The sequence below is a fragment of the Hemitrygon akajei genome, chromosome 19, assembly GCF_048418815.1.
Source record: "Hemitrygon akajei chromosome 19, sHemAka1.3, whole genome shotgun sequence".
NCBI lineage: Eukaryota > Metazoa > Chordata > Chondrichthyes > Myliobatiformes > Dasyatidae > Hemitrygon > Hemitrygon akajei.
In genome coordinates this window covers 395,811-413,740 of record NC_133142.1, presented here as the reverse complement: position 1 = coordinate 413,740, position 17,930 = coordinate 395,811, and the positions used below count along the sequence as shown (strand labels likewise).

General features: G+C 45.4%; 1 protein-coding gene across 1 annotated transcript; it reads right to left on the bottom strand.

The window, feature by feature from the left end:
• Positions 1 to 4,104: 4,104 nt before the first annotated feature.
• LOC140741678 (musculoskeletal embryonic nuclear protein 1-like) lies at positions 4,105 to 17,535 on the bottom strand. The gene is made up of 3 exons (XM_073071942.1): positions 17,389 to 17,535; positions 17,184 to 17,307; positions 4,105 to 4,463 (listed from the first exon to the last, which is right to left on the bottom strand). Exons 1-3 carry the CDS (start codon positions 17,437 to 17,439, stop codon positions 4,354 to 4,356), a joined length of 285 nt encoding a protein of 94 aa, XP_072928043.1. The 5' UTR covers positions 17,440 to 17,535; the 3' UTR covers positions 4,105 to 4,353.
• Between the last annotated feature and the right edge of the window lie 395 nt (positions 17,536 to 17,930).

Here is a 17,930-nt window from a genome sequence, read left to right as displayed (position 1 = left end):
AGGATCAGAGGGTACAACCTCAGATTGGAGGGGAGTCACTTTAGAACAGAGATGAGGATTTGCTTTAGCCAGTGGTGGTGGATCTACGGCATTCATTGCCACCAATGGCTCTAGAGTCCAAATCATTGGGTAGATTTAAAGCAGAGGCTGATAGTGTCTTTATCAGTAAGGGCATCAAAGGGAGAAGGAGGTGAATATGAGGGATAATAAATCAGCCATAATTGAATGGTGGAGCAAACTTAATAGGCTGAATGGCCCTAATTCTCCTCCTGTGTCTTCTTTTTATGGGTGTCAAAGGTTATGGGGAAAAGTCAGGGGAATGAGGTTGAGATGGAAAATAAAGCAGCCATGATCAAATGACAGAGCAGACTGGAAGGGTTGAATGGTATTGGTATTGGTTTATTATTGTCACGTGTACCTGCATACCGTTCATGCAGGTCAAATCATTACACTAAAAAATACAACTGCAGATGCTGTGGATCAAAGAATACGTACACAATGCTGGAAGAACTCAGCAGGTCAGGCAGCATCCGTGAGAAAAGAGTAGCCAACGTTTCGGGCCGAGACCCTTCATCAGGAATGGGGTGGAAGAGAGGGCTGAAGCCCAGTAATAGAGATAGGAGAGGGGGTAGGACCTAGAGGCGCCAGGTGAAAAACCAGAGGAAAGGTAAAGGGGGGAAGGGGAGGGGATAAGCATGAAAGAACTGTAGAGATAAAGAAGCAGAAAGTTGAAAGGGGAGAGAGGGACCTGGGATAGGGGAAGGGGGAGGGAGTTACCGGAAATTGGAGAATTCAATGTTCATACCACCAGGTTGGAGGCTACCCAGACGGTAGATGAGGTGTTGCTCCTCCAATCTGAGTTTGGCCTCATCGTGGCAGTAGAGGAGGCCATGTATGGACATATCTAGATGGGAATGAGAGGCAGAGTTGAAGTGGGTGGCAACCGGGAGGTCCTGTCTATTGTGACGGACGGAGTGGAGGTGCTCGACGAAGCGGTCCCCCAATCTGCGTCAGGTCTCGCCGATGTAGAGGAGGCCGCACCGGGAGCACCAGATGCAATAGACGACTCCAGCAGACTCGCAGGTGAAGTGTTGCCTCACCTGGAAGGACAGTCTGGGGCCCGGAATGGTGGTAAGGGGGGAGGTGTGAGGACAGGTGTAGCATTTGCGCTTGCAGGGATAAGTGCCAGGTGGGAGTTCTGTGGGGAGGGACGTGTGGACTAGGTAGTCGCGGAGGGAACGATCCCTGCGAAAAGCTGAGAGGGGTAGGGAGGGAAAGATGTGCTGAGTGGTGGGGTCCTGTTGAAGGTGGCAGAAGTTGCGGAGGATAATGTGTTGGATCCGGAGGCTGGTGGGGTGGTAGGTGAGGACAAGGGGAACCCTGTCCCTGTTGTGGTGACGGGAGGATGGGTTAAGGGCTGAAGTGCGGGAAGTGGAGGAGATGCGGGTGAGGGCATCTTTGATGACGCCAGAAGGGAAACCACGATCCTGAAAGAAAGACATTTGAGAATTCCTGGAATGGAAAGCCTCATCCTGGGAGCAGATGCAGCGGAGACGGAGGAACTGGGAATAGGGAATGGCATTTTTGCATTGGGCAAGGTGGGAAGCGGTATAGTCAAGATAGTTATGGGAGTCAGTGGGTTTGTAGAAGATGTCAGTGGATAGTCTGTCTCCAGAGATGGAGACAGAGAGAACAAGAAAGGGGAGAGAAGTATCTGAGATGGACCAAGTGAATTTAAGGACTGGGTGAAAGTTACAGGTAAAGTTGATGAAATTGACGAACTCAGCATGGGTGCAGGAAGCAGCACCAATGTAGTTGTCAGTGTAGCGGAGGATAAGTTGGGGAATGGTGCCAGTATAGATTTGGAGCATAGACTGTTCCACATAACCCACAAAGAGGCAGGCATAGCTGGGGCCCATGCGAGTGCCCATGGCTACACCCTTGATCTGGAGAAAGTGGGAAGAACCAAAGGAGAAGTTATTGAGAGTTAGAACAAACTCCGCTAACCGGAGGAGTGTGGTGGTGCTGGGGAACTGGTGGGGTCTGTTATCCAAAAAGTAGTGGAGGGCTTTGAGGCCTTCTTGATTGGGCATGGAGGTGTATAAGGATTGAACATCCATGGTAAAAATGAAGCAGTTGGGGCCGGGGAATTGGAAGTTATTGAAGAGGTGAAGGGCATGGGATGTATCCTGGATGTAGGTGGGGTGAGACTGAACTATGGGGGATAAAATGGAGTCCAGGTAGGCAGACACAAGTTCTGTGGGGCAGGAGCAGGCTGAAACTATGGGTCTGCCGGGACAGTCAGGCTTGTGGATCTTGGGGAGGAGGTAAAACCAAGCTGTGCGGGGTGTGGGAATTATGAGTTTTTTGGCTGAGGGAGGAAGGTGTCTGGAGTTGATGAGGGTGGAGATGGTGTGGGAGACAGTGGATTGATGTTTTTAGGTGGGGTCCTGTGGCAGGGAGGGGTAAGTACGAGGAGGTGTCGGAGAGCTGCCGTTTGGCCTCATTGCGGTAGAGTCCGCCAGACTACTACGGCACTACCTTTGTCTGCAGGTTTGATGGTGAGGTTGGGGTTGGTGCAGAGAGAATGGAGGGCAGTGAGTTCAGAGGGAGTGAGGTTAGAATAGGAGAGAGGGGTGGTGAAGTTCAGACGGTTGATGTCTCGGCGACAGTTAGAGATGAAAAGGTCGAGAGCAGGTAGAAGGCCCGATGGGGATGCCCAGGGGGAGGAGGAGTGTAGAAGACGGGAGAATGTGTCATCACTGGGGGGAGGGGGGGAATCCTTGTTGAAGTAGTAGGCTCGGAGACGTAGGCGGCGGAAGAAGAGTTCAGCATCATGGCAGGCACGGAACTCACTGAGGTGGGGGCGGAGGGGGACAAAAGTGAGGCCCTTACTGAGGACAGAGCGTTCTGCCTCAGATAGGGGAGGTTTGGGACTGGGGTTAAGGGAGGGTAAGGAGTGGGAAGTCTCGGGAGGAGGAGGGTTGTTCGGATGTTCAGGGAGAGCGGGCAGAGGGGAGGATGAGGGATCGGAGGGATGGAGAGGGGATGCGGGATGAAGGGAAGGCTGGGAGTCACGAGAATAGGAGGTATCAGGGGAATAGGACGGGCGGCAGGACACCGCGGCAGCACCGACGGTCCCGGCCATAGGATCCCGGTCTGAACCGGACCCGGAGCTGGGGCTTCCGGAGCTTATAGCCCGCAGGGTGTCAAATCTGTGGTCAGAGTCCGGAGAGAGAAAGTTCATGGTACGCCGGGGGCTGGTGCCCATGTACAGGGGGGCGTGGTGCCAGTTGGGGTCGGAGTCCGAGGCGGATGATTCTTCGACGTGCTGAAGGTTGACGTGCTAACCCTAACCCAAATCATTACACTGCATTGAGATTGAACAATGGTACAACAGTAACAACATGAATAAAGTGTAAAAACATCAGGGAAAGTGCAGTGTACAGGGAAATAATAGAGTTGAGACCAAGAGTCCACCTTATCGTACTGGAAATCCATTCAAAAGTCTCATAACAGCTTTCAGACTTTTGTATCTACCACCTGATGTGAGAGGGGAATAGCAACATTGTCCAGGGTGGGTGGGGTCTTTGATTGTTCTGCCTGCATCACTGAGGCAGTGAGAAGTGTGTAGACAGAGTCTATGGAGGGGAGGCTGATATTTGCAATGTGCTGAGCTGTGTCCACAACTCTGAGGTTTCTTGCGGTCATATGCAAAGTAGTTGCCATAACAAGCCATTGTGCTTCCAGACAGAATGCTTTCGATGGTGCTTTCAATGGGCTAATTCTGCTTCCCTGTCTTATGTTCTTCTGATCTAAGATTATGTGCATTCACCCTATGTCCATCATGATTTTGTACACCTCTCCTTCATACCTCAACACAATATTTTATACGTATTTGTGGGATTTTGTGTCAGGGAGGACGGAAAATAATTCTTTAATCGTCTACTTGTTATGGTGAATGATTGGTTGTTTGGTGTTATGTTGTTTGTCTGTTTATGGGAGACAGTGAGTGTAAGTGTATATCCAAATGAGTGTGTGCATTAATGACACAGAAACTGTGTACATCTACATTCTGTGAAAAATTACAAGTGCAAGGAAGTCATAAGTCCGCAGGGCTATTTATTTCAAAATTCTGAATTGTGTAATAATGCAGCAGTCTGATCCAGAATTGTAACTGAATATATTTGGGTGGGGTCAGTATTATTGCAGCTTTGTTTTAATCATAAAAAATAAATTGCATTTCCTCATAAACGAGCAACACTTTAGGACTAGGCATTTAACAGTTCCTCTGTAAATGAAGCTGCTTGTTACAACTCGGCCAGAACTTCCAGCTGTAATGCTGAATTTTCATCATTTCTGGAAAATGCTTTTTGGTTGATCCTCGGTGCCCTTTGTGAACACGGTCTCTTGTCCTGTTCTTGCAGCGCTAAAGACAGAGGGAGCGACCATACCTTCCTGTTCTGTTGGCACAAACATAACAAACCTCACCAAACTCAGCAAATTAACCAGGCAGCAGTAATTCTCCACTCAGTAATGCCTCCATTCCCCCCCCCCCCACAATAATTCACACCAATGGCCACTCACACCCAATGATCACATTCCTAAAATGAACCCAATGGTGTCACAGTCAATCCCTGGTTCCAGTGTACCTCTACATCTCCATATTCTTCATTCTGTTCCCAGCTTTTCATGGTTTGATAAAATGTGATAATGCATGGACCATGAGTTTGATCTAACATAAATGAGCCAGTGTTTTATTTTCTGGTCTTAAGGCCAGTGTGCGGCGCTCTGTGTTTGTTGAGCTTTGCAGTTGCCTGAATAATTCCTTGGTTGGCACTAGAAATAAAGTTATTCATTTACTTCGGGAGTATTGTGGGTTATGGTTTATTTGGTTGTACTGACTTTTCAGCCAGGGGTTCCAAATTGTCCTTCTCCATTAATTTTCCACCTTCAAATGTTTTTCTAATCCTCTATTGAAAATTTCTCTTCAGGAAGTCTATCCTTGCTGCATTAAAAAAAATTGTTATCTGTTGTTTTGGTTCTTTGGTCAATCTCCATCAATATGCCCTTTGGCTTTCAACTTTCCAGCCACTGAAAACAAATTCCCCCTATTCTTTCAAACCTCCCCATGACTTTGAAAACTCCTAACCTCTCAACCTTCCATGCTCACTACATTCCTTCAACACTACTACCTGTTGAGTAACTCTCCTTAGAACCCTCTAAGAAACTTTGATGTCATTCTTCAATTATACCCAGAATCAGATGCAATCATCAGTCTTCGACCTAAACAGTACTCAGAAAGTGTTTTATCTGTTTAATAATATTGGTTTCTGAAATTACCAAAGGTCTCTCTCTGAAATTCAAGGATTGTTTTTAGAGCCAGTTAGCTTGACCTTGAGCATGCAATCTCCAGAACCTTCTACTGCCTTCCTCCTCGGACTAAGTTGTTCACCAGTAGTGGTAATAGAAACATAGAAAACCTACAGCATATAATGCACAGGTAATGATAGGAAGAAGAGCAACATGATGTTAATTTGTGAAGGAATGCAAATATGGAATCAATTATAGAGTATGGAAACCAGACCTTTGACCTAACATGTCCCTGGTGTCTGGAGTGCTGACCTGAGCTAGTCTCATTTGGTCTATATCCCTCTAAACCAGGGGCTCCCAACCTGTTTGTTTTGCCATGGACCTCTACCATTAACTGAGGGGACCATGATCCCCAGGTTAGAAAGCCGTGCAAACCATTCCCAACTATGTACTTATCCAAGTATCTTCTAAATTATGTTACTGTACTTGCCTCAACTTTATCTGTATATGCACTGCCTTCTATGTGAAAAAGTTGCTTGTTTGGTCTACAGGTTCCTCACACCTTAAACCTATGCCTCTAAATTTTAAGACCACAAGATATAGGAGCAGAAGTAGGAATTCAGCCCATCGAGTCTGCTCCGCCATTCAATCATGGGCTGATCCAATTCTTCCAGTCATCCCCACTCCCCTGCCTTCACCCCATACCCTTTGATGCCCTGGCTAATCAAGAATCCATCTATCTCTGCCTTAAATACACCCAATGACTTGGCCTCCACAACCACTCGTGGCAACAAATTTCACAGATTTACCACCCTCTGACTAAAGTAATTTCTCCGCATCTTGTTCTAAATGGATGTCCTTCAATCCTGAAGTTGTGCCTTCTTGTCCTAGACTCCCCTATCATGGGAAATAACTTTGCCATATCGAATCTGTTCAGGCCTTTTAACATTCGGAATGTTTCTAAGAGATTCCCCCCTCATTCTCCTGAACTCCAGGGAATACAGCCCAAGAACTGCCAGACCTTCCTCATACGGTATCTCTTTCATTCCTGGAATCATTCTTGTGAATCTTCTCTGAACCCTCTCTAACGTCAGTATATCTTTCTCTGGGAATTGGACTGTGTACATTCACCCGGTCTGTACCCCTCTTGGTTTTATACCACTCTGTAAGGTAACTCTCAATTTATTATGCTCCAAGAAATAAAGACCTAGTTTGAAACTCAGGGCCTCAAGTCCTGGCAATGATTTCATAAATCCTGCTTGATTGAGTTTTTTGAAAAGATAATCAAAAGAATTGATAAAAACAGGACATTGAACATTGTCTTCATGGACTTTAGCAAGGTCTCACATGATAGGCTGGTCTAGAGCATTAGATCACATGGGATCCAGGTTGAGATAGTTAACTGAATATAAAGTTAGCCTGTTGGAAGGAGTCAGATAGTAGTGATGGAGGGCTGTTTTCAGACCGGAGGCCTATGAACAGTGGTGTGCTGCAGGGATTAGGTTAAAGGCCTCTGGTCTTTGTTGTTCATATGATTTAGATGAGAATGCAGGTGGCCCGATTAGTAAATCTGGAGATGACACCAAAATTGATAGTGTCATGGATAGTGAGAAAGGTTGACTAAAGTTACAATGGGATCTAGATGGACAAAGGAATGGTCAGTAGAATTTAACTCTGACAATTGCACGTATTTTGGGAAGTTAAACCAGGCAAAGACTTGTATCATAAATGGCAAAGCCCTGGATAGTATTGTGAAACAGTGAGACCTTGGGGTACAAATACATAGTTCCTTAAAAACAACAAGGCAGGTAAACAAGGTGGTAAATGTAGAGGAGCTGGAACATCATGTTACAGGTGTAAGTATCATTGGTTAGGCCGAACTTGGAGCAATGTGTACAGTTCTGGTCATTACACTACAGGAAGGATGGGATATGCAGAAAAGATTTGCAGGATGTTGTGTGGCTGGAGGACTTGAGTTATAGGGTTAAATTAGACATCTGGGACTGTTCCCCTGTAGCCAAGGAGACTGAGGGGGACCTTTTTAGAAATTTATAAAATCCTGAGGGGGATAGATAAAATGAATAGTCCCAAGATGGTCTAAAATTTGGTAGAGATGTCATGGGCCAAAGGGCCTGAACGTGAAGAACTGGAGGGCATAGGTCTAAGGTAAACATAGAACATAGAACATAGAATAGTACAGCACATTACAGGCCCTTTGGCCCATAATGTTGTGCCGACCCTCAAATCCTGCCTCCCATATAACCCTCCACCTTAAATTCCTCCATATATCTGTCTAGTAGTCTCTTAAATTTCACTGGTGTATCTGCCTCCACCACTGACTCAGGCAGTGCATTCCACGCACCAACCACTCTCTGAGTGAAAAACCTTCCTGTAATATCCACCTTGAACTTCCCTCCCCTTACCTTAAAGCCATGTCCTCTTGTACTGAGCAGTGGTGCCCTGGGGAAGAGGCGCTGGCTGTTCACTCTGTCTATTCCTCTTAATATCTTGTACACCTCTATCATGTCTCCTCTCATCCTCCTTCTCTCCAAAGGGTAAAGCCCTAGCTCCCTTAATCTCTGATCATAATCCATACTCTCTAAACCAGGCAGCATCCTGGTAAATCTCCTCTGTACCCTTTCCAATGCTTCCACATCCTTCCTATAGTGAGACGACCAGAACTGGACACAGTACTCCAAGTGTGGCCTAACTAGAGTTTTATAGAGCTGCATCATTACATTGCGTCTCTTAAACTCTATCCCTCGACTTATGAAAGCTAACACCCCATAAGCTTTCTTAACTACCCTATCTACCTGTGAGGCAACTTTCAGGGATCTGTGGACATGTACCCTCAGATCTCTCTGCTCCTCCACACTACCAAGTATCCTGCCATTTACTTTGTACTCTGCCTTGGAGTTTGTCCTTCCAAAGTGTACCACCTCACACTTCTCCGGGTTGAACTCCATCTGCCACTTCTCAGCCCACTTCTGCATCCTATCAATGTCTCTCTGCAATCTTCGACAATCCTCTACACTATCTACAACACCACCAACCTTTGTGTTGTCTGCAAACTTACCAACCCACCCTTCTACCCCCACATTCAGGTCGTTAATAAAAATCACAAAAAGTTAGAGGTCCCAGAACAGATCCTTGTGGGACACCACTAGTCACAACCCTCCAATCTGAATGTACTCACTCCACCACGACCCTCTGCCTTCTGCAGGCAAGCCAATTCTGAATCCACCTGGCCAAACTTCCGTGGATCCCATGCCTTCTGACTTTCTGAATAAGCCTACCATGTGGAACCTTGTCAAATGCCTTACTAAAATCCATGTAGATCACATCCACTGCACTACCCTCATCTATATGCCTGGTCACCTCCTCAAAGAACTCAATCAGGCTTGTTAGGCACGATCTGCCCTTCACAAAGCCATGCTGACTGTCCCTGATCAGACCATGATTCTCTAAATGCCCATAGATCCTATCTCTAAGAATCTTTTCCAACAGCTTTCCCACCACAGACGTAAGGCTCACTGGTCTATGATTACCCGGACTATCCCTACTACCTTTTTTGAACAAGGGGACAACATTCACCTCCATCCAATCCTCCGGTACCATTCCTGTGGACAACAAGGACATAAAGATCCTAGCCAGAGGTTCAGCAATCTCTTTCCTTTCCTCGTGGAGCAGCCTGGGGAATATTCCATCAGGCCCCGGGGACTTATCCGTCCTAATGTATTTTAACAACTCCAACACCTCCTCTCCCATAATATCAACATGCTCCAGAACATCAACCTCACTCATATTGTCCTCACCGTCATCAAGTTCCCTCTCAGTTGTGAATACCAAAGAGAAGTATTCATTGAGGACCTCGCTCACTTCCACAGCCTCCAGGCACATCTTCCCACTTTTATCTCTAATTGGTCCTACCTTCACTCCTGTCATCTTTTTGTTCTTCACATAATTGAAGAATGCCTTGGGGTTTTCCTTTACCCTATTCGCAAAGGCCTTCTCATGCCCCCTTCTTGCTCTTCTCAGCCCCTTCTTAAGCTTCTTTCTTGCTACCCTATATTCCTCAATAGACCCATCTGATCCTTGCTTCCTTCACCTCATGTATGCTGCCTTCTTCCATCTGACTAGATTTTCCACTTCACTTGTCACTCATGGTTCCTTCACCCTATCATTCTTTATCTTCCTCACCGGGACAAATTTATCCCTAACATCCTGCAAGAGATCCTTAAACATCGACCACATGTCCATAGTACATTTCCCTGATAAAACATCATCCCAGATCACACCCACAAGTTCTAGCCTTATAGCCTCATAATTTGCCCTTCCCCAATTAAAAATTTTCCTGTCCTCTCTGATTCTATTTTTTTCCATGATAATGCTAAAGGTCAGGGAGTGGTGATCACTGTCCCCCAGATGCTCACCCACTGACAGATCTGTGACCTGATCCAGTTCATTACCTAATGCTAGATCTAGTATGGCATTCCCCCTAGTCGGCCTATCAACATACTGTGACAGGAATCCATCCTGGACACACTTAACAAACTCTGCCCCATCTAAACCCTTGGAACTAATCAAGTGCCAATCAATATTAAGGAAGTTAAAGTCACCCATGATAACAACTCTGCTATTTTTGCACCTTTCCAAAATCTGCCTCCCAATCTGCTCCTCGGTATCTCTGCTGCTACCAGGGGGCCTATAGAATACCCCCAGTAGAGTAACTGCTCCCTGAGTGGGGAAGAATTTAAAGGGGACCTGAGGGATAAGTTTTTTACAGAAGGAACAAGCTGTCGAAAGAGGTGGAGGTGGGGACAATTACATTTAACTCAAACTGGAGTTAAACACAAGCTACAAAATATGCTGTACACATGGGCTACAAGAGTAGACCAAAGGCTGGGAATCTTCTGCTGATTATTTCACCTCCCATCTCCCCAAACCCCTAATGTGAGGCTCAAGTCAGGAGTGTGATGAAACACTCTCCACTAGCCTGGGTGAGTACAGCTTTGACATTTCAAGCATTTAACACCATACAGGACACTGCAGCCCATGTGACAGGCACTCCATCCTAGATTTGCAGGGAGTTGGAAACCAAAGTGCCAGATCAGATAGTGGAGAGGTCGTGGAGACATGTTGTTAAGACCTCCAACAAAGTCAGGAAACAAAAGGTTGAGCATGGTGCAACTAATGTCCTGAGTTGCATATATTTCAATGCAAGAAATATAAGAAAGGCAGATGAGCTCAGGGCATGGATCTACATGTGGAATTATGAAATTGTAGCCTTTATTGAGAGGTGATCACAGGAAGGGCAAACTGACAGTTCAATATTCTGGGGTTCTGTAGTTTTAGACATGACTGAGTGGGAGGAATTAAAGGAAGGGGGATGGCATTACTAGTCGGAAAATGTCACAGCAGTGCTCCATCAGGACAGACTGGAAAACTCATTTAGTGAGGTGTTATGGATGGAACTGAGTAATTGGAAAGGTTTGACCACATTAATAGGTCTATGTTACTGACTGCCCAACAGTCTGAAGACTGTTGCAAGAAACATAGGTTGTTATAGTAGGAGATGTTAAATTTTCACATATTGACTGATATTCCCGTACTGTAAAAGAGCTAGGTGGGATAAAGTTTGTCAAATGTGTTCAGGGAAATTTCTTTCATCAGTATGTAGAAGTCCTAATGAGAGAGCATGCAAAACTGGATCTGCTATTGGGGAATAAGATGATGCAGTTGTGTAACAGATGTATGTGTAGGGGAAAACATTGCATCCAGTGACCACAGTGCCGTTAGTTTCTAAGTAAATGTGCAAAAACAAAGATAAGCTCCACAGGTTGAGCACTGGGTGCTGGGAAGCAGCTGAGGAGCTGAGGTGAATGCTTTAAAAGGAGCGGGGACTTGGGACAGTGTGATCGCGGGACTGTCACAGCAGGGGCAGGAGCGAGGGGCTTGGGAGAGCGCTGAGTGCTGGGAAGCAGCTGAGGAGCTGAGGTGAGTGTGCTTTTAAAGGAGCATGGAGGGCAACTGAAGGGTTAAACTGTTGATTAGTTGATTAGAGGGAGAGAGTACTTGAGATAATTGGCAGAGACAAACAAAAGGAGGGGTAACTGAAGAGGAGCAGCCTGTGTGTGAGTGGCTCAGGGTAGGAGTGGAGTTTTGAGGCTTTTGCTCAAGAGGCTTCGGTGAGTAAAGGCTGAAGGCGAGTTTGCTCCCAGTGAGGTAAGGCTGGGTAAGTTCCTTTAATTAATTTAATTAACTTAGGAGTAGGTAAATGAAGACAGCAGTTAGGGCAGTCGAGTGCTCCGTATGCAGTATGTGGGGAGTCAGGGACAGCACAATTGTCCCTGATGACTACACCTGTAAAAGGTGCATCCAACTGCAGCTTCTGACAAACCGAGTTAGGGAACTGGAGCTGGATGAACCTCGGATCATTCGGGAGGCAGAGGCAGAAATGGACAGGAGTTTCAGGGAGATAGTCACCCCTAAAAGTCAGGAGGCAGGTAGCTGGGTGACTGTCAGGAGAGGGAAGGGGAATAGACAGAAAGAGCAGAGCAGCCCTGTGGCTGTTCCCACCAACCATTTTGGATATTGTTGGTGGGGACGACCTACCAGGGATAAGTTGTAGTGGTCGCGTCTCTGGCACCGAGACTGGACCCTCAGCTCAGAAAGGAAGGAGGAAAAGAGGAGAACAGTAGTGATAGGGGATTTGATAGTTAGGGGGACAGATAAGAGGTTTTGTGGGAGAGATCGAGAATCCCAGATGGTCTGTTGCCTCCCTGGTGCCAGGGTCCGCAATCTCGTATTGAGTTCTTGGTATTCTTAGAAGGGAGGGTGAGCAGCCAGATGTCATGCTCCATGTAGGGACCAATGATGTGGATAGGAAGGAGGAGGAGATCCTGTAAAGAGAGTTTAGGGAGTTAGGTGCAAAGTTGAAGGACAGGACCTCCAGGGTTGCAATCTCAGGATTGCTATCCGTGCCACGTGCTAGTGAGGCTAGAAATAGGAAGATAATGTAGCTAAATACATGGCTAAGGAGATGGTGCAGGAAGGAGGGCTTCATGTTTCTGGACAATTGGGCTTTGATCCAGGGAAGGTGGGACCTGTTTCAACGGGACAGTTTGCACCCGAACTGGAGGGGGACTAACATCCTCGCGAGTAGATTTGCTTGTGCTGCTCCGGGGGTTTAAACCAGATTTGCAGGGCAAGAGGAACCAGAGTGTTAACGCAGATGGTGAGGTGGAGGAGGATAAAGATCACACGAGGGCTGCATGTATAGACAGAAATCAAAGGTTTGTACGTGATAGAAATGTTCTCAGGTGCGTCTATTTCAATGCAAGGAGTATTGTAGGTAAGGCAGATAAGCTTCGGGCATGGATTGGCACGTGGGATTACAACATTATTGCTATTAGTGAGACTTGGTTGCAGGAGGAGCAGGACTGGCAGCTTAATGTTCCGGGGTTCCGATGTTTCAGACATGATAGAGGGGGAGGGATGAAGGGGGGAGGAGTGGCATTACTAGTCAGGGAAAATATCACAGCTGTGCGCAGACAGGACAGCCCGGAGGGCTTGTCTACGGAGGGCTTGTCTACAGAGGCCATATGAGTGGAGCTGAGGAACGGGAATGGTGTGACCACACTAATAGGGTTGTATAGACTGCCCAATAGTCAGAGAGAATTGGAGAAGCAAATCTGTAAAGAGATAGCAGACTGATGTAAGAAACAGAAAGTTGTAATAGTAGAGGATTTTAACTTTCCACGTATTGACTGGGTCTCCCACACTGTGAAAGGGCTAGATGGCTTGGAGTTTGTCAAATGTATTCAGAAAAATTTTCTAGATCAATATATAGAGGTACCTACGAGAGGGGATGCAATACTTGATCTCTTATTAGGGAACCAGTCAGGTCAGGTGACAGAAGTATGCGTAGGCGAACATTTTGGGTCCAGTGAAAATAATGTCATTAGTTTCAAGTTAATTATGGATAAGGATAGGTCTGGTCCTCAAGTTGAGGTTCTAAATTGGAGAAGGGCCAATTTTGTGGAAATGAGAAAGGATCTAGAAGAGTGGATTGGGATAAGTTGTTTTCTGGCAAGGATGTGTTCAGTAAGTGGAAGGCCTTCAAAGGCAAAATTTTGAAAGTGCAGAGTTTGCATGTTCCTGGCAGGATTAAAGGCAAAGTTAACAGGCATAAGGAACCTTGGTTTTCAAGGGATATTGGCGAACTGGTTAAGAAAAAGAGGTGTATAGCAGGTATAGGCAACAAGGAACAAATGAGGTACTTGAAGAGTAAAGAAAATGTAAGAAAATACTAAAGGAGGAAATCAGGTTGGCAAAAAGAAGACATGAGGTTGCTTTGGCAGATAATGTGAAGGTAGGCCCGAAGAGTTTCTACAAGTATATTAAGAGTAAAAGGACAGTAAGGGATAAAATTGGTCCTCTAGAAGATCAGAGTGGTAGTTCATGTGTGGAGCCTCACGAGATGGGGTAGACCTTAAGCAGTTTTTTTGCATCAGTATTTACTCAGGAAACTGGCATAGTGTATGTGGAAGGATGGGAAACAAGCAGTGGTGTCATGGAACATATAGAGATTAAAGGGGAGGAGGTGCTTGTTGCCTTACAGCGAATAAAGGTACATAAATCCCCTGGGCTTGACATGATATTTCCTCGGACCTTGAGAGAGACGAGTGTAGAAATTGCAGCGGCCCTGGCAGAAATATTTTAAATGTCCTTAGCCACGGGTGCGGTGCTGGAGGATCGGAGGGTAGCTCATGTTGTTCTGTCGTTTATAAAAGGCTCCAAAAGTAAACCAGGTAATTACAGGCCAGTGAGTCTGACATCAGTAGTAGGTAAATTATTGAAAAGTGTTCTAAGAGATCGGATATACAAGTATTTGGACCTCCAAGGGCTGATTAAGGATAGTCAGCATGGCCTTGTGCGTGGTAGATCATGTTTAACAAATCTTGTGGAGTTTTTTGAGGAGGTAACCAAGAAAGTAGATGAAGGAAAGGCTGTGGATGTTGTATACATGGACTTTAGTAAGGCATTTGACAAGGTCCCACATGGGAGGTTAGTTCAGAAGGTTTCAGACACCAGGTATCTATGGAGAGGCTGTAAACTGGATTTGACATTGGCTGTGTGGAAGAAGACAGAGAGTGGTAGTGGATGATTGCTTTTCAGACTGGAAGCCTGTGACTAGCTGTGTGCCTCAGAGATCTGTGCTGCAACCATTGTTGTTTGTTGTCTATATCAGTGATCTAGATGATAATGTGGTAAATTGGATCAGCAAGTTTGCTCATGACACTAAGATTGGAGGCGTTGTGGACAGCGAGGAAGGCTTTCAAAGCTTGCAGAAGAATCTGGACCAACTGGAAAAATGGGCCAGAAAATGGCAGATGAAATTTAATGCAGCTAAGTGTGAGATGTTGCATTTTGGAAGGACAAATCAAGGTAGGACATATACAGTAAATGGTAGGGCACTGAGGAGTGAGGAGAAACAAAGGGACCTGGGAGATCAGATACATAATTCCCTGAAAGTGGCATCACAGGTAGACAGGGTTGTAAAGAAGGCTTTTGGCACCCTGGCATTCATAAATCAAAGTATTGAGTATAGGAGTTGGGATGTTATGGTGAGGTTGTATAAGACATTGGTGAGGCCAAATTTGGAGTATTGTGTACAGTTCTGGTCACCGAACTATAGGAAGGATATCAGTAAGATTTTAAGAGTGCAGAGAATATTTACTAGGATGTTGCCAGGTCTTCAGGAGTTGAGTTACAGGGAAAGATTGAACAGGTTAGGACTTTATTCCTTGGAGCGTAGAAGAAAGAGGGGGGATTTGATAGAGGTTTACAAAATTATGAGGGGTATAGACAGAGTAAATGTGAGTAGGATCTTTCCACTTAGATTAGAAGAGATAAATACAAGAGGACATGGCTTTAGGGTGAAAGTGGAAAGGTTTAGGGGGAACAATAGGGGGAACTTCTTCACTCAGAGAGTGGTGGGAGCATGGAATGAGCTGTCATTTGATGTGGTAAATGCGGGCTCACTCTTCAGTTTTAAGAATAAATTGGATAGATACATGGATGGGAGAGGTCTGGAGGATTATGGACTGGGTGCAGATCAATGGGACTAGCGGAATAAAGTTTTGGCACAGACTAGAAGGGCTGAATGGCCTGTGTTCTGTGCTGTAGTGTTCTATGATTGTAGGTCAATTATGGCAGAATATAGCATTAGTGGCAAGACTCATGGCAGTGCAGAGGATCAGAGGGATCTTGGGGTCCGAGTCCACAGGACACTCAAAGCTGCTACACAAGTTGACTCTGTGGTTAAGAAGGGATACAGTGCATTGGCTTTCATCAATCATGGGATTGAGTTTAAGAACCGAGAGGTAATGTTGCAGCTATATAGGACCCTGGTCAGACTCTACTTGGAGTACTGCGCTCAGTTCTGGTCACCTCATTACAAGAAGGATGTGGAAACCATAGAAAGGGTGCAGAGGAGATTTACAAAGATGTTGCCTGGATTGGGGAGCATTCCTTATGAGAATAGGTTGTGTGAACTTGGCCTTTTCTCCTTGGAGCAACAGAGGATGAGAGGTGACCTGATAGAGGTTTACAAGATGATGAGAGGCATTGATTGTGTGGATAGTCAGAGGCTTTTTCCCAGGGCTGTAATAGCTAGCATGAGAGGGCACAGTTTTGAGGTGCTTGGAAGTAGGTACAGAGGAGATGTCAGGGGTAAGTTTTTTTACGCAGAGTGGTGAGTGCGTGGAATGGGCTTCCGGTGATGGTGGTGGAGGCAGATATGATAGGATCTTTTAAGAGACTCCTAGATAGGTACATGGACCTTAGAAAAATAGAGGGCTATGGGTAACCCTAGGTAATTTTTAAGGTAAGGACATGTTTGGCACAGCTTTGTGGGCTGAAAGGCCTGTATTGTGCTGTAGGTTTTCTATGTTTCTCATTATTACCATCAGTATGGAGTATATGATTACCATCAGTATCAGAGCCTGAAGGTCCACACTCAACGATTCAAGAACAGCTTCTTCACCTCTGCTGTGGTATTTCTGAATGGTCCACGAACCCACAAATACTACTTCGTTATTCTTTGCACTACTCACTTTGTGATTGATAGTAATTTTATGTCTTTGCATTATACTTGTAAAAGTCAGTGACAATAAACCTGATTCCGACATTGCAGAGAAAGAAAGGTTATGGACCAGCTCTTACTATGCAGAGAAATAAGGGTATGGACCCGGTGCAGGCATAAGCGATTAGGCATCAATAGTTTAATTGGTTCGGCAAAAACATGGCGAGCAGAAGGGCCTGTTATTGTTATGGGTTCTACTAAATTAGTGCTCCGGGTCGTAAGGATATTAACATTCATTTACAAAGTACTAGTAAAAGATCATTGACTTAAAACATCATCAGCTGTTCTTCACTATTTGAATTCCTACATTCCTGTTTATTTAACGGTTTTTGTTAACCGTGGGGAACAGTTGATTAAATAACTAATCAGAGTAGGACGTTAAATCCGGACAGAAAGCCGTCTCTCTCACATGGAGGTACTTTTCTCTAAGTTTGGAAACCTCACAAGATGTCAGACGATAAGAGAACTTCCAGCATCTGCAGATTCTCTCTTAGAGAATTTCCAGATGCGATACTTATTTAATTTTTAAAAAAATTACAAGGTGTCTGTTGAGAGAGAGAAGAAAAAAACAGTGAGTCCTACCCGCCATGCCGACTTTCACACCAACTACACTATAACTTGGGGAACAAAAAGTTAGCTAACGATGAGAGAAAATTATTGGGCAAAATACCGAGGATTGCAACATATTGAAGAACGGGAAAGAAGGTTTTAAAAGACTTACCACATTGTCGCATAACCTGGTAGGTTTTGGATTTGACTGCCTGTTTGCTGGCCAGTTTGTTCCGAGCTCCTTTGATATCTTCCTCTTTCATTGGCGGCCGTTTCTTCTTCACAATCTGCGGCTCCTAAATGGCCAATTTCAGAAACAGTTTGACAAGGGGTATTTTAGAAACACCATACAAAGCTGGCGGCAGTAGCTGTCTTACCTGCGACATACTTCTCAGCAAATTCGCTCCGAATCCAAGGCGGAGCAGCATTACGAGCGAGTTTTGTTCTGGGAGTGTTCTAATTTGGGAATGAGCTCAGAGCCCCTCACTAGCCCGCTATTATTAACCATGATTATTCTCTGTAGAATGTACTGAACCTGTCTGACATTGACGGACAGCTGCAGACTTGGGGAGCGAATTAAACTGAGTTTACAGCACGCAAAACGCCATTCGGCCCAAGACTTTTCAGTTTGTCTATCAGGATCAGAGACTTTAAACTCCGGAATCTGGAAGTAGAACACATTTGGTTGTATCCAGTTTACGGAAGGAATGTCATTTGTGGAGTAAAGTGGGTAAGGAAAGGAACCCATTTATTGGCCTTCCGTGGAGCAAGTTGCCCTCCAGCCGTGACTAATCCCCTATACAAAGCATAAGTTTCAACCCATTTCCCATCCAGAATATTCCGCCTGCAAAATATCGTCATACTTTCCTCTTTAGTTCCGTGACCATCAAGATTCTCTGAGTCAGAAGACACACGAACG